General features: G+C 38.7%; 2 protein-coding genes across 11 annotated transcripts in view; both read left to right on the plus strand.

The window, feature by feature from the left end:
* LOC123515000 (TBC1 domain family member 5-like) overlaps positions 1 to 7,978 on the plus strand; it is a 44,510-nt gene extending 36,532 nt beyond the window's left edge. For 9 of the 10 annotated variants that reach the window (XM_045273313.1, XM_045273319.1, XM_045273316.1 and 6 more), the window contains 2 exons: positions 2,398 to 2,544; positions 2,996 to 7,978. In XM_045273313.1, the coding sequence (XP_045129248.1) occupies positions 2,398 to 2,544; positions 2,996 to 3,127 (279 nt within the window). In that variant the 3' untranslated portion in view covers positions 3,128 to 7,978. The remainder of the gene's footprint in view (positions 1 to 2,397; positions 2,545 to 2,995) is intronic. The other variant, XM_045273315.1, reaches the window with a different exon arrangement.
* A 3,012-nt stretch (positions 7,979 to 10,990) lies between these two features.
* LOC123514915 (eukaryotic translation initiation factor 3 subunit E-A-like) overlaps positions 10,991 to 16,927 on the plus strand; it is a 10,629-nt gene continuing 4,692 nt past the window's right edge. Inside the window, exons 1-2 of the mRNA XM_045273172.1 lie at positions 10,991 to 11,080; positions 13,154 to 13,249. Of these exons, the coding sequence (XP_045129107.1) occupies positions 10,991 to 11,080; positions 13,154 to 13,249 (186 nt within the window). The remainder of the gene's footprint in view (positions 11,081 to 13,153; positions 13,250 to 16,927) is intronic.

Below are 16,927 nucleotides of genomic sequence, written 5' to 3' on the forward strand. Positions count from 1 at the left end.
GCTGTGTTCCTCTTATACCCACCTGCCAGCTTCAGCAGCATTAAGGCGTGGGCTACTGCATCGCTGATTGGCTGGTTTGCTTGGCGCGTCTTCTCCTGGTGCAGCTGCAGAGCTGGGTTGCCTTGATCTTCTCATGCTTGGCAATGCTTGTATGTTCAACCTCGGGTTCTTTTCTTTTATGTGGAGGGCTTCTAGGATGGATAATATCCTTTTGTCAGGGCAGCTGTTGATGATGTTAGTGTTGTCCTTTAATTCTTTCCTGTTGATGGCGATGTTGTGTTCTTTTTGCAAGTGGTTCTTCGAGGCTCCGGCAGCTAAGTGTAGTGTTAATTGCCGAGAAAGCTTTGTAGTAGTCTTGCCGATAAAACTTCACCGTAGAAAACAGTGTAGATGGCTCCATGCCCTTTCTCGACATACTCGTGAAGCAAACCGACGAGTCCTTCAACACAGAAGTGTACGTTAAGGCCACAAACCCTGGACACTGCCTTAACGGTAAAAGTGAATGCCCGCAGCAATACAAAGACTCCACCATCGGTGCATACATAAGACAAGTTCTTACACACTGCAGCACCTGGAGTCAAGTTCATCAAGAAATAGAGAGATCTACCCACGTACTAATCAACAACGGACACAGGGAGAATGACATCATCCGCCAAAGTGAAGAAAATTTTGAATAAATGGTACAACGCCAACACCACCACTGCGGAAGACAACGACATCTTTCTCTTCTACTGGGCCTTCTACTCATCGGCGCACAAAGAAGAACGAATAATGACAAGAATCGTCAAGAACAACGTTAAGCCAACCGATCCTTGCAGAAAAGTAAAATTGCAAATATACTATAAGAATAAGAAATTCATCCATCTCCTCCTCAAGAACAGCCCCGACACCAAGAGAGAAGCAATGCAGAAGTCATACGTCGTATATAGGGTCACCTGCAAACCAGGAAACTGCGAAGTCCTTCCCACAACCTATATCGGCAAGACTACTACAAGGCTTTCTCGGCAACAAACACTACACTTATCTGCCGGAGCCCCGAAGAACTACTTGCAACAAGAACACAACATCACCATCACCAGGAAAGAATTAGAGGACAACACCGACATCATCGACAGCTGTCCCGACGAAAGGAGATTATCCATCCTAGAAGCCCTCCACATAAAAGAAAAAAACCTGAGGTTGAACATACAAGCAGTAGACCTACAAGCATTGCCAAGCATGAGAAGATCAAGGCAACCCAGCTCTGTGGCTGCATCAGGAGAAGACGCACCAAGCGAACCAGCCAATCAGCGACTTTGTAGCCCACGCCTTGCCGCCGCTGAAGCTGGCAGGCTGGTATAAGAGGAGCACAGCCACATGCCGAGTCACTTCCACTCCAGACACAGCAGAGGAAATACCAACTCATCAGCTACTGAGGAAGGGTCAAGAGACTGAAATCAAGATCTAGCAGACATGGCTACCTATGGCAAAGCCATCATGCCCCTTGAGAAAAAGAATAAGACACTTTTAATGTGTAGAGAAAATACCTTAAAGAAAATCATTAATGCTGAATTAGCGATCACCTTCAATGATATATATATATATATATATATATATATATATATATATATATATATATATATATATATATATATATATATATATATATATATATATATATATATATATATATATATATATATATATATATATAATGAAATAGTATTTCATTAGTAATTCACTATCACTCAGTGCCACAGAGTCGAGGTTATCCTCATGGCATGAGCATATATGAATACTAAGATATGATATCCATTATAGCAGGCAATAGTGGAATGGAAACATGAATTCAATATTGTGGTGAAAGACAACACGCAGGCTAAAAGGGTCACAAGAAGAAGAAGAAGCGGCCGAGTTGCCGTGAGTCTCCGCTTCATATGTGGCCGATCTTATCTCTGCTTTATTTTTGGGTATTCCATGTAAGATTTCACTTTATGCATTACAAAACAATCCTTTCTTGGGGGCAAGGTTTGTAAAAAAGCTAATAGAAAAAAATATATATTTTTTTTTAACCCATGTGGTATGTTGGGGACCAGCCCAGAATGCATACCCCCTATTTCCATTATTTCTTATGGGAAAATTACATCCACTTAACGAATTTCCGCTCTACGAACAGCTTTGACATCACCTATCCTGTTCGTTAAGCGGAGTATTCCCGTATTAGAGTATAAATTTTTTATTTCTTAAGTCGTGTCATTTGTTCTGAGTCTTCCAGAACTGCAATTGTACAAGGATGAGATTCTCTAGAAAGGATTTAGATTCCTTGTTCCATCATAGGGAGTATGGATCTAGTATTTTTTTTCTAATTCCACCTTGAAGTATCTTAGAATATTACAAATGTGATCAATATTTTTGCAGAGTCTGAGTGTTGAAGATTTGTCAGCTGTGTGTCTTGGCTGTGCCATGAACCTCTCTCATCACACAGCCACTCTTAAGACAAGACTGGAGCAGCTCAACGTGCAACCAGATATTACCTTACGTACTGCTCTAGATGGCATCTCTGAGGTAAGGTTCAGTCTTCCAGACTTGACTAGTATTTCAGGTGCATTTATGGGTTACATTTGTTAACTTGCAGATTCTTTCATACTTTCATAAACATCATTTAGAAATCTTTTCAAAGGGACCTAAACTGATCATTGCAAGATGTTTTAATCCCATAAAGGGTGGGTGGCATATATAGTTGATGCAATGTAGAGGGGATACAAGAACAGGAATATTTAATGATACAGATATAATTGCATGCTAATATGGAGGTAAAGGATGAAAAAAGATGGGGTGGAGAGATGAGAAGGAATTAATGGTACAGTTCCATGGAAAGTATACAGCAATGTATCTAAAGAAGACCAAAGTTACTGGACAGAAAGGTAAAAAATCTGGGAATAGTTAGCTTCAAAAGAAAGGGTTTAGTATGGAGTAGTGTACAAAAAATTATATTAAAATAGTTATTGTCTTGCAGGTGATAGATACTCTGTCAAGTGTGCAAACTCAAGTAAAAACTTCAAGCAGTAGTAGTACATCCAATGGGCAGAGTGATGGGACTCCAGCTCTTGGCCAGTCTAGAGCTCAGACTCATCCTTCCACCTCATGAGTCATGGTGTATTGTAATGGTAGGCAACATTAATCACATTTCTGTTATCATTATATTTTTAAAATGCTCATTGTTTTAGCCATTTGTAAAGGAACACTGGCAGTATTAATATCACACACACACACACACACACACACACACACACACACACACACACACACACACACACACACACAGTGTTGGAGGACTGTGCTTTTATTTGTATGTTAGTTACAATGTTATATTGATTTCAATATTTTTTAATTGTGCCATGTCCAAATGATGCATATGATTTACTCTTGTTCTTACTATTTAATCATTAGATTTTTATAAAAGGTTATATGATTGATGAATGTTGTTTAGAAGTAGATAATTGATTTTGGATAATGAGAAAGAGAAAGAGAGGTAGATCTCCTCATGGCTTTTAAATAATAAACCGATAAATTTTACCATTACCTTTGTACAATAAAGCCAACCATTGAAAAGGAACCATACAGTGGCATTTTTCACTCACTGTACCAAAATGTTTCACATCAGCATACATGTGCCTGAGCATTACAAAAATCATTGGTACTCAAAATGTAGAACCTTAACAACACTGACCATCAACCTGTGTTTTGCATTATTACCTTATTTTACCAGGGATCAATTACGGGGGAGCTATCATAACAGATATCAGGACCTAGGTAAGGCAGCCTTTTGATGATGTATTCTGCTGTTGAAGTTAATAAGTGAATTATTCTGAAGTTCCAAATTAAGAGAACTTCTTCATGATTGCCACTTATGTAGTTATGATGATAGTTATAATGCCATTATTATTATTATTATTATTATTATTATTATTATTATTATTATTATTATTATCATTATTGTCCTAATTATTATTATTTATTATCATTGTTATTTTTAATCATTATGGCTGACTTTAATGATATACTGTATATGATATGATGTATTGAAAACCATTGATAAAAGATAAATAAGACTAGGATTGCTGGGAAACACTCAAACACTTAAGCAGGTTTGTTTTGGTTCACTGAAATCAGTAACATCGAGAAAGTAACACTGAAAAGAGTTCAACACTTCCTTTTGTGATATTTTTTACATTTATTGTGTATTATATTGAATGATACATTAATCATTGCTTATTGTTCAGAAGTGGGCTACTACAAATATAAGATTTGTTCACTTTGAGTATAATAAGGCTTATAAGTTTCTCACTAATTCATTGTACCATTTTATTATTATATGGAAACAAAGCTAAAAAATTATTGATTTGATTAAAGGTCAAGTTGTATATGGTACCTATGTAGATGGTACAGTGGGCCATTGTTATGTTTGTATTTTATACCAGACACTTGCATATGTCAAAAACTCACCAATAACTGTCATCATTCCAAAATTCCATGGTATAATGGTATATTGCAGAAGAAAGCTTTTTCTTTATTCAAACACATGGTAATCAAACTGTACATTTGTAAATGAAAGAATGAATAACCATGGCTTGGATCATTAATGCTAAGAAAAATGAGATGGGGAGGGAAAGGAGAAGATCAGGCAAGAATCACAAGAGGGCTTATCTCAGGGATCATCTTTATCATTGATCCCTCATTGGTAAATTAACTTCTTTTGGCTTGAAAGCTCTTCACTGCTGTAGGTAATGCTTGAAAGTTATTTATGAGTCCATCATGACCACATCCAAGATAAACACACACCTCTTTCTGATCTAATCTGCCATTTAGAATTATTTTTGTCACAATTTTAGATAACTTAAAATTTATTGAAAATAACACATGAATAATGTAGTTAAATAACAATTATTAGGTGTGTTTTTATTCATCATTATGATATATACATATATCTATATTTTTTACTGGTGGTGGCCAGCAGTCTCTTGTACTTACATATTGCCATACCACCACCTGTCACAAGGAATGTTCTCATTCTATCAAATTATTATGTCACATAGATATTACTTACATATTGCTAATATTCACAAAACCTTACTACTGGTCATCTGGGACATATTTTGCATCAGACTAGTGAAGGTGTTGGTTGTCCAGATGCATTGTACATTACACTCAGAGTTTCTCTCTCTCTCTCTCTCTCTCTCTCTCTCTCTCTCTCTCTCTCTCTCTCTCTCTCTCTCTCTCTCTCTCTCTCTCTCTCTCTCTCTCTCTCTCTCTCTCTCTCTCTCTCTCTCTCTCTCTCTCTCTCTCTCTCTCTCCATGAAAATAGTAATATTTTATACAATGACAGGTGTACATTTGTTTAAGACTATTTTTTCTGTCCAAACTAGTATCTTCCATGTGAAGCTAGTCACAATTTGGGCTGGAATAAGTGCCATGCTTATTGCTGATTAGCTGTAGCTGTTACTCATACTTACTATATACATTGATTATATGAAATCTTACATGATTGTCAGGTTTGGTATCATATGTTGTATGGAGCACTTTACCTTGCCCCAGGTTTTAACTACACACCAGCATTGTGAGTAGCACAAACACATTTTGGCACAAAATAATGCCAACATTTGTTTATTAAATTATGTTTTCAAATATTTTGTTCTTAATGTAATCTTAAAAGACTAATCTGGATATAATGGGAAGTCGTCCATTTAATGTTGAAGACTGGCTATGAACCAATATTTGGACATGCCTGAATCTGCCAACACATTAAACTTATTATGCATTAGGTGCCAGGAAGTAGCAATGCTGCATTGAATGCCTTGAAGAAAAACAATTGATTTTCCTGCTTACAGGAAATGTGTATAATCACAACTGGAAAGGTACACCAAAAAAAAAATAATAATAATAATAATAAAAAAAGAAAAAAAAAAAAAGTTCTGCCTCAAGGGATAATATTTTATGATTTTTGATGATAGTAGGATTTATGAAATTTCATTATTTTCAGCATAGGTTATGAGGCATTCTTTGTTAAATGATATTGATTTTACCTCCTATGTTGATTTTGCTGCTCTGAGAACACAAAATAGAAATACAGGAAGATAGGCAAGTGGAGTTCTCTTTGTAATATAGGAGGCATTATCCACAGTGATCAGATAAGAAAAGTCATAAAATAACTTCACAAAAAGTAAGGTACAAGGCTAGCAAAACTAGAGATAACACAATACATTATAACATTAACATACACTGTCATAACTGTTTGAAATATTTCATCACTGGCATGATGTCTTCAATATGGCAGTTTGGTGTTTAATAAATGAAAGACAATTTTTTGATGAGAAATACACAAAGAACAGTTATCAAGTATTTTCTGTGGGAAATTCATCAAATGCAAGTACATGGTTTTATGTCATGTGAGAGAAAATAATCATCAAATGTAAGACTGGTCACCATTTAAACCCTGTGGGACATATGTGCCAAGTTATTGGTTAGTTAAGCTCAGATCATGAGATGTGTATCCTCACTTCAAATGATCACATACTCAGTAGTAAAAGGTACAATCTTTCAGTGGGTTCGAGTCCAGTCTATGAACAAAGGTTGAGAGAAGTGATGGCACAACAGCAGTATTGTGTCATCTTCAGTGAATCTGTCATAAGATAAATATTGAAAATCTTTAAATCATGATATCTCAAAATAATGTTTTGGTGCACCTGCCCCTTTTGTTTCAGATATCTTGTATGAGAAGTACACTTGGCAAGTGAAAGAATACTGCCACCATATCCTCTGCAAATCTTAATGGTAACTGGTAGGGACTCATGGAGAAACTGAAAGCAATATTATTGTTTAAAACTTTTACAATGAGACAAGGTATGGCATTTTGTCTTGACTGTAAATAATATTCCTTGTGACAACCTTATTGTGATTTATTTGGTTCAGAATAACATTAAGAAAAAAAAAATTAATAATTTTTATCTGTTTAAGACATCATCTAAATTTGGTTTGGAATCATAAGTACTTTTCTCCAGTGACTTAAGAGAAAGCATGGATGCATCTGCTATGTGATTGCTCCTGAACAAACTTTCTTTAGGATAGGATGAAATTTTTTTTTTTTAAATCTATGATAAATTACTTTGCATACATAAAATTTAATTTGTATAAATACTCAGATGATTTAATATTGAAATATCATTAAGGCTTTTTATTACATCTAATATATATATTGAGAAAATTCTATACTTAAGGAGATCTGTCCAATATTACATACTAATTTAAAGAAGTGATAAATGTTTTATCCATGTAAAACTATATTCTTACAAAAAAAAGTTACATGGGGAAGTTTAGCATCACAACAGTAAAGAAAAGACAAAGTACACACAGAGAAATGGGTGCTGTAACACAACTCACTCTAGGAGGAATGTTTTCTAGCTTTTTACCTGTGATAATGACATTCCTTGTAAATATATTTTATAAGTTTTAGTTTTAATTTGATTACTATACTTACATAGTGAGAATAATATCAACTTTGACATAAAGTTTGATAAATATACAGTTGTTCAAAACTGCTGTGGAATTGTATAATTACATACAAGGGAGATGTGAAGAGACATGAGGTAAGGTGAAAAGAAAAGGAAGTTTTTTTTAAGTGAGTGAGCAGAGTGAGTCAGTGCACTCTGAGGCAATATTAATCTCACTAATAGGTATATGAACTATTTTTAGTTTGCTCACTATTTTATTTGCTGAAAAAAAAAATAGTTACTTTATTATTTAAGTCAAGAAAATGAAACTATATGAAGCAACTGACAAAACTGTGAATATTTCTTTTAAGTAATTACATATCATTGATTATATTATGTGCATATAAATGATAAAATGTATAATTGTCAGTAATATGGTAATAATACTTGTGTATGTGTAGAGTGAAAAAGATGTCAACACAGATATGAAATATAAAGAAATATTGAGGATACATTTAAAGTTTTCTTTTGATTTCCACTACTAAGGTGTGTGTGTATTTACCTAGTTGTAGTTTTACAGGGCCTGGGCTTTATGCTCGTGTGGCCCCGTCTCCATATCTACACTTATCCAATCTTACTTTAAAAGTATGCACACTCGTTGCAGACACTACTTCTTCATTTAAACTGTTCCACGTCTCAATACATCTTTGCGGGAAACTATATTTTTTAACATATCTCAGACATCTTCCTTTTCTCAGCTTTTTACTATGCGATCTTGTGCTTCGGATGTCATATTCTTCTCTCAGGATCAGTTTCTCATTATCCACTTGGTCCATTCCGTTGATCAATTTATAAACTTGTATCAGGTCTCCTCTCTCCTTCTTTGTTCCAGGGTTGGTAGATCCATAGCCTTTAGTCTCTCCTCATATGTCATCCCTTCAAATTCTGGAACCATTCTTGTAGCCATTTTTGTAGTCTCCAATTTCCTTATGTGTTTCTTTTATGAGGGTCCACACTACTCCTGCATATTCCAATCTGGGTCTTATTATAGTACTTATCAATTTCTTCATCATTTCTTTGTCCATGTAGTGAAATGCTATTCCAATATTCCTTAGCAAATTATATGTTTCTCTAAAAATTCTATCAATATGGCTTACTGGTTGATTGTTTTCTTCCATCGTCACTCCTAAGTCCTTTTCCTTTTTAACTTTCTCCAGTTCTACTCCATCTCCCATCTTATAGATTCCCACAGGTCGTCTTTCACTCTTTCCCATTTCCATGACATGGCTTTTGTTCACATTGAATTCCATTTCCCACTTTTACTCCATTCCCAGATCTTATTTAGGTCTTCTTGCAGTATTTCACAATCCTCCTTTTGCTTTATAACTCTGCACAGTTTCGTATCATCTGCAAACAGATTTATGTAGCTGTTCACTCCTTCTGGCATGTCGTTAATATAAATGAGGAAAAGTATTGGTGCCAATACTGACCCCTGTGGCACTCCGCTTTCTACTGCTCTCCACTTGGACTTCATATCTTTAACTACCGTCCTTATTTCTCTCCCCCTCAAATAATTTTCTATCCATCTCAATGTGCTTCCTTTTAAGCCACCCTTCTCCTCTAACTTCCATAGTAATCTTGCATGTGGCACTTTGTCAAACGTCTTTTTAAATCCAAATAAATACAGTCAACCCATCCCCCTCTCTCTTGTACTCTATCAACTATTCTAGAATAGAAACTCAATAAATTAGTTACACAAGACCGTCTTTTCTAAAACCAAATTGGCTATTTGATTTCAATTTGTTGTCTTCAAGGAACTTGATCCATTGTTTCTTTATTATTCTTTCACACATCTTGCATATTACACTAGTTAATGATACCGGTCTGTAATTTAAAGGTTCTTCCTTCCTTCCACTCTTATATATGGGAACCACCTCAGCTCTTTTCCATTCTACTGGTACTGTTCCATTTTCTATTGAGCATTTTATGATGTATATAGGACTTGCTAGTTCTTCCCTACATTCTTTCAGTATTCTGCCTGAGACTTCATCTGGTCCCATTGCCTTCTCTTCATCCAGTTTCTTCATTAATTCTTTTATTTCAAGCTTTGTTACTTTAATCTCTTTCATATAGATTGTTTCTCTATTGCCCTGTGGCCTTTCAAATTTGGATTCCTTAGTAAAGACCTCCTGGAAGTGTGTGTGTGTGTGTGTATTGTAGTGACTAGTAATATTGATAAATTTGCTGAGTGTATGTTTCACAAGCAGTGCAAGACTCACTGACAAAATGAGTACCATGATCACAAATGCACTGGTTTTAAGAGATTGTTTACTTGAAAAGTTGATGGAATACTCATCAAATTGTATGAAATGGTGGTAGAGATCAAAGATTTAACTGTCGAACCTGTTGGGTTTTGGCTACATGCTTTGCACTTTATTATGAGAGGAAAGAATAGTGTTTTTTGTAGTTAATATAAGTTCTTAGACGAAGGAAGGAGACTGAAATCTTTAAATGTCTACTCAAGAGAGTTTATGAGATAAAGTTGAAGTAATTCTTTTTTTTAAGTTAAGGAGTGAAATTAACTAGAACTAAAGACTAAGAAGACGAGTGGAAATGTGAAAATCCAAGAACAAATTGATAGGATTTTGTTAATAATGTTAAGTGTACCATGTAACATAATGAAACTTGTTCTGTGGGTGAGAAATAGTCTCTCTCTCTCTCTCTCTCTCTCTCTCTCTCTCTCTCTCTCTCTCTCTCTCTCTCTCTCTCTCTCTCTCTCAAAATAAATAAATAAATAAATAAATAAATAAAATAAATAAATAAATAAATAAATAAATAAATAAAAAATAAATAAATAAATAAAAAGCAGACAAGCGGTGGTGTGGTAGGCCCTACCCCAGGAAAAAGGTGTACACTTGTACACTTTATTGACGATGTGTCCTCACATAGCACACAACCAATCGCTCTTTGAAGTTTATGGTGTTTAAAAATGAATAGCTTTAGCTGGCCTTCCAGGACTTGTGATATTGTCAGATTAACAACTGGATACAATTATTCGAGAAATATAAACTGATGTATTGATAGTTTGGGATTACATTATTTTCAAGTATATTTTTTTCTACTTTGAAGTGCTAATGTGTTATAAACATATATTATTTTTAATTCTGCCTACACCGTGCCGCAATACAACTCCATGTGCTAGGGTTAGGTACACATTTGCCCAGGGGGTGGGTGGCAAGAGCCATCCTCCTCTTTTGTTATATTTCATTATTAATGTAATAATTAATGTATCAATCAATCACATTATCTTCAAGTTCTCATCCAAAGAGGTTTAATTCAATGTTCTTACCTCATCTCCCAAGGTTTGAAAATACAGGAATTTGCAGTTATTTTTTTATCTGAAAATTTTGCGTATTATAAGTTAAAAAAAAAAGCATAATTGTACACATCACGAAATTAATTTGATGTCGGCACTAATAATTACGGTCCAGCGGTCTCTGTCAGTCCTCGCTGTCTGTGTAAACATGGCGGATTACGACCTCACGTCCAAATTAGGACCCTTTTTAGACCGCCATTTGGTCTTTCCATTGATGGAATTCTTATCCGTCAAAGGAGTAAGTACACTTACCACCATTAAGTGCATGAAATTAGGCTGTGGGCGTGATGGAGTAGGAGGGGTGGCCTCGAGTTAGTCTGGCGTTTCGCCGCCACCACCATCGCTAGGGAATAAAGCAATAAGGTGGATTCTCTAGATCCCCACCTTTCCCGCTATACCTGTAACACATGTGATGCAATGGTATATCAGTATCAGTGATGCATATCAGCCAGTAGGTTGTGAGGCGAGGGTGGTGTGTGGTCCGGCACATATGTTTGTGGTGGGGCCAGGGAGGGGTGGGTCCAGAATGTGTGGTGTGGAGTGGTGGTGAGGCCAGGAATGGAGGATTCATCCCCAACTCAAACTGCACCGTCACCAACACTAACTACAGTAGAGGACTAGCTTGGATCTTGTCTAGATAAAGACATTGTCCTAGTATGCACGTCCCTCCAGCTCTAATCGTTTCCCGGCTCCCCCTTCGCAGCTCTTTCACCAAGCTGATTTGATGTTACATGCATGAAGCCACGCTATTGGTCAACAAGGGAAAGAGAGAGGAAAGATAATGAATAGAGGAAGTGGGATTAGAACATGAGATAGAAAGAAAATGGATAATAAATGGAGGAAATTGAAATATGACAGGAAAGAAAGGAATAACACTAGAGATAAAGAAAAATGGATAATGAATATAGAATTAGGAGGAAATGGGAGTGAAAATACAATAATGAATTAAGGAAATAGGAGGAAATGATATTAGAATAGTGGATAGACAGAAAAATGTTTAACGGACAAGGGAAGAGGATTCTTATTCCCTTTTTCATTATCATACTCATTACCATTTCCCCTATTCCCATATTCGTTATCCTCTTCCCTTGTTTGTTATCCAGTTTTCTTTCTATCCACTATTTTATTACCATTTTCTCCTATTTTCTTATTCATTTTAATTTTCATTCACATATCCTCCTATTCCTCTATTCATTATCCATTTTTTTTTTTTTTTTATTCTTTGATTATTCCTTCCTATTCTGTTCTATTTCCATTTTCTCTATTTGTTATGTACTGTTTTCTTTCTACCTCCTGTTTTAATCCCTCTTCCTCTATTTATTATCTCTCTTTGCTCTCTTTCCCTTGTTGACTAATAGCTTGACTTCATATATGTGACGTCTAATAAGCTGGGTGGAGGAACTGCAAAGGGGAGAGCTGGGAAACGAGGAGAATGGGTCAGACGTGTGTATTAGGACATTGCCTAAATAAATATCAATAGATAGAACTAAAGGCAGAACCAAGAAAGCTTTCTATTGACATTGATTATAGTCTTCCAAATCTAGTCACGGTTTTTTGGTGTGGCCTTGTAGCGGATTCCAGGCCTTCCAGAGCTGTCAAATCTATGTGCACTAGTGAATTAGAGTTTCGTCTATATTAGTAAGAGGCATATAAAATGCTTTAATGGAAATCCAAGATCATCAAATCCAAAAGCACAATGATTAAAAGAAAAAAGTCATGTTCCATGCTTATGATATTTATATCACAATAAATAATGGCAGACTTGTGTGACTGTGTTGTTGTAAAAATGTCATAATCTTCATCATTGTTCACCATAGTCCTTAGTAAGACAGATGGTGCAATAACTGTGTTAAACATCAATGCAAATGAATATATCAATGAAATGAAGTATATCGTAAATAAGATAAAATATTGTTAACTACATTCACACGGCAACACTCATTATATTATCTAAGCCCCCCACCTGCCCATGAGACACAGTACTTATGGGACAAGGTCATGTGTCATGGTGGTATAATGGACCTGTTCTAAAGACAATAAGAACTGTAACAATACAATGAGGTATTTCCTTGATGAAAGTGAATATTATAAATATAGAACTCTTCAAATGGCAACACTTGTTGACACAAAGCAGACAGGTTGGGCAAAAATGTGATAGGTTTATGATGATACGGTGAAGGGTTCAGCAATGAAATTAACCTAGTTTTGGCATGGAGATGCTAATGTTGTTTCATTATTATCCAGTATTCCCATCTTTTATTGATCAACAAGCCTATTTATTGTCTCTGTTAACATGTAAACTGTGCAATAGTGGAACCATGTTCGCTTTAGGGGCCAAGTGGTCCCCAAGTGCACGGGTCCAAATCCTGGCTACATTCCGAGTGTAGGAAAGGTTTTCACTTGGGAGGTAATGTTTCCCTAACGGGTGGGCTTCCAGATAGGAGTTACCCCAAAAATAACTCTTTTAACCAATGAATTCCTGTGAAATGCTCATATTGTGTATATATATATATATATATATATATATATATATATATATATATATATATATATATATATATACATAAAAAAAGTGAATAATAATAATAATAATAATAATAATATATCGGTTTATTACCACCGCACCCTTTGGCAATTTATTAATTTGGCAATGTAAAAAAAGCGACAAGGTTACACTGAAAATGTACAGGGGGACATTAAAACAATGAACTGAAATGCTTAACCTAACTATGGATCTAACTTAACCTAGAATTCACTTATTAATTTACTTATTTATTTAAGGCTCGCACAATAGTGGGCACCGCGCTAAGTCGGTACCGATCAGTGCGCGGTGCTCTTAAGGGCGCCACGCGATTCTGGTGTCGGGTGGCGCGAGCAGGGGGAGGCACGTCGGGGGTAGCAGGTGGCGGAGACGTGGATGACGCAGCAGTCCTTCCCCAAATTTTTCCAAGGCTTCCTGGTGTCTTGTGGCCAGCCTCGGCAGACTCAGGCAGGTCAGGGCGTCCTCGTAGGACCTGTAGGCAGGCCCAAGGATGACCCTGAACGCCCTCCTCTGAACCCTCTCCAGCTGTTGTCGTTGTGTGAGGTTCAGGAGGAGGACCACGCTGGGGCGGCGTACATGAGCTTAGGGAGTATAAAGGTGAGGTACACTCCCCTCAGCTCATCTGCCGGTGCTCCCAGGGACCTGAGTCGGCGCAGTAAATAGATTTTGTATGAGGCTGACCTGATGATGTTGGAAACATGCTGCTTCCATGATAATTGATCATCCACCAAGACACCTAGAAGCTTGGTGCTGCGGACCACCTGGAGGGAGTGAGGGCCCACAGATAGCTGGGGAGGGGGGACTGCTGCTGTGGAGGTACAAATGTGCATCACCACGGTCTTGGTGTGGTTGATGGTCATTTTGTTGTCCTCCGTCCACGTCTGTAGTTGGTTTAGAGTGGACTGCAGTGCTGAGAAGTCTGGGTTGGTGTTGTTGACGGGTACGCCCACGGTGCAGTCGTCCACATACTTCCAGCGGTGGGGGGTGTGGACGAGAGCATCGTTGATGAGGATGAGGAAGCACAGTGGACCCATCTTGGTCCCCTGAGGGACCCCGCATGTGAGCTGTTGGAAAGAGGAGACAGAGCCCTGATAACGAACGGCCTGACGCCTTCCCGTGAGGAAGTCTGCCAGCCACGCTATCAGGTAGGAGAGAGACCCAGAGTGATGGCTTTATTTATCACAACAGTGTGATCAACAAGATCAAAGGCCTTTCTGAAGTCCACAAAAGCAATAGCTAGAGAAGTGTTGCGTTTGTCCAGGTGGCTGTGGACGAATTCCAGGAAGCTGACAAGGTAGTGAGATGTGGAGGTGGATTTAATATTGCCAAATTGTTGTGTGTCAATAGAGTTACAAATTTTGTTATAGGCCCAGTCGAACACAAAATCTTCACAGATAAGGCTGGGTATAGGGGTGATGGCGACTGGTCTTAGATCATTCAGTGACTGTGGATTAGAAATTTTGGGGAGGGGTGACGTAAGATGTCTTCCAGTCATCGGGGCAGGAATGTTGAGAAAGGGAGGCATTGATGATAGAGCAAAGGGGTGTGGCAAGTTCTGGGGCAAATTCTCTGTAAATTTTGATGGGGAGGTCAGTGGGAGTGGTGGATCTGTTTAGTTTAAATTTAAGAAGCTTCCTGTAAACATCAACCTCCTGGACAGGGGTGGAGGGGAGGAGGCAGGGAGGTAGGCTGGGAGAGTAGTAGAGTGAAGGGGAGGGAGTGTCTGACAGATCGCAGCGAAGTGACCGTTAATCTCTTCGGCCGCGTTGTCAGGTGAAAGGTGTGAAACACAGGGAAGAGAAGAGGCTTGTTTTTGTAAACCACACAAAGACTTAATCTTGTCGTACCACTGTCTGTTGTTAGTAAGCTTGAGATGGTGAATTTTGTCTGGGTAGTAGCTTGCCTTGGCTTTTTTAATTTCCCTGATAACTCTGTTCCTTAAACTCCTGTACTGGTCAGGGCTAGAGTGGAAAGCCCTGTCACGCTGACGAAGGAGTCGTTTGATGCAGGGCGTCATCCAAGGGGCATCAGATGGGTCCACTGTGATGTCCTTGGTGGGAAAGTAGTGGTGGAAGGCTTCCGTTGTGGTGGTGAAGTAGTTCCGCCATTTTGTGTGGACGTCTTCCTCCTCCAGTACCTCGGTCCACGGGTGATGTGTCAGCCACTGCCCAAATTCCCTCATGGCGGAGTCAGGCATGGGCCTGTGGGATCTGGTGACAGTTGACCTGGGAACCGAGGTGGTGGGGTGGGTGTCCACAGGATGGAGAGGTGGGTGCTGCGTCCCATGGGGGGGAGTGGCTTGGGAGGCGAGTACTGCTGGCTCAGGTCTGTCATGATAAGGTCGAGGGTGGACTGGTGGTGGGTGGGGAAGTCCACGACCTGGGTGAGGTGTAGCTGGTGCAGGATTTCACTGATATCCAAGCGGTTGAAGTCACCACAGATTACCAGCTTGGCAGCAGGAAATCTCACCCGTAGAGCATCAGCAGTCTCGATGATGTGATCAGTGAGCAACCGTGCAGTGGCGGCCCGTGGAGGGTGGTAGACAACACACACAATGATGGAGGCTGTGTTGCGGGGTGGCAGGGGGTAACCCTCACCCACAGGGCCTCCAATCCGGCGGGGACGTCGACGTGTAGGTGTGAGGGGCTGAGGTCAGAGCGGCAAAACAGGGCCACTCCTCCCCCCCCGCCCCCGCGTTGATTCCTGAGGTGGTGGAACAGCTGGAAATCTTGAATCATACACACCTCAGGAGTTATCTGCCACGCCTCCGTGATCGCCACAATGTCTGCACAGTTAGATCTCACTGACACTATCAACTCGTCCATCTTGTTCGCCAGTGATGTCACGTTGGAAAGGAGGAGAGAGGGAAGACTATACCACACGCGCGGAACTTCGAAGTGTTTGTATTCCCCTCTCCTCAACCTTCCGCCCCTTCCTTACGGTAGATGTGATCACTTTAATGGGACGCACCACACTCCTTCCTCCCTTGGATCCACGATTCCGAAATAACTGTAAGTTTTTGAGGCGTTGAATGACCTCTGATGGAGGGTACCCAGCCTCACGTCTACGGCGCATAAGGGCATCGCGTCCGTAGCTTAGCACTGCAGCACTCATTTCACTGTTTGTCCAGACGTGCACTCACTTATAATATCCAAAATTGTTTGTATTATAACACTAGGGCGAGCACTAATTAACCTATTAATAACTTATACAAAGGAAGGGGGAGGCCAACAGGCTGGCCGTGGCTGCCCGAGAGCGCACAAGGTCACACGTCCGACCCGAGTGAGGTCAGGAGTGTGTGTGTGTGTGTGTGTGATGCAAAAGAGAAATGGAAAGAATTCAGATAGTAATAGTTATGCATAGAAGAAATGGTTTAGGGGTGTGATGTCATTACAATCTTTAGCAGTTACTGGGAGAATATACTCTAATTTTGTTGTGATAAAGTGGATCAGTCTCTATCCAGAAGATGATCAACCTGTTGCCTACACATCGTAAGTAGGGCACCCTTTAAATACTTTAATTACAACATTGGACTAAATTTTA

The sequence above is a fragment of the Portunus trituberculatus genome, chromosome 38 (genome assembly GCF_017591435.1).
Source record: "Portunus trituberculatus isolate SZX2019 chromosome 38, ASM1759143v1, whole genome shotgun sequence".
Lineage (NCBI taxonomy): Eukaryota > Metazoa > Arthropoda > Malacostraca > Decapoda > Portunidae > Portunus > Portunus trituberculatus.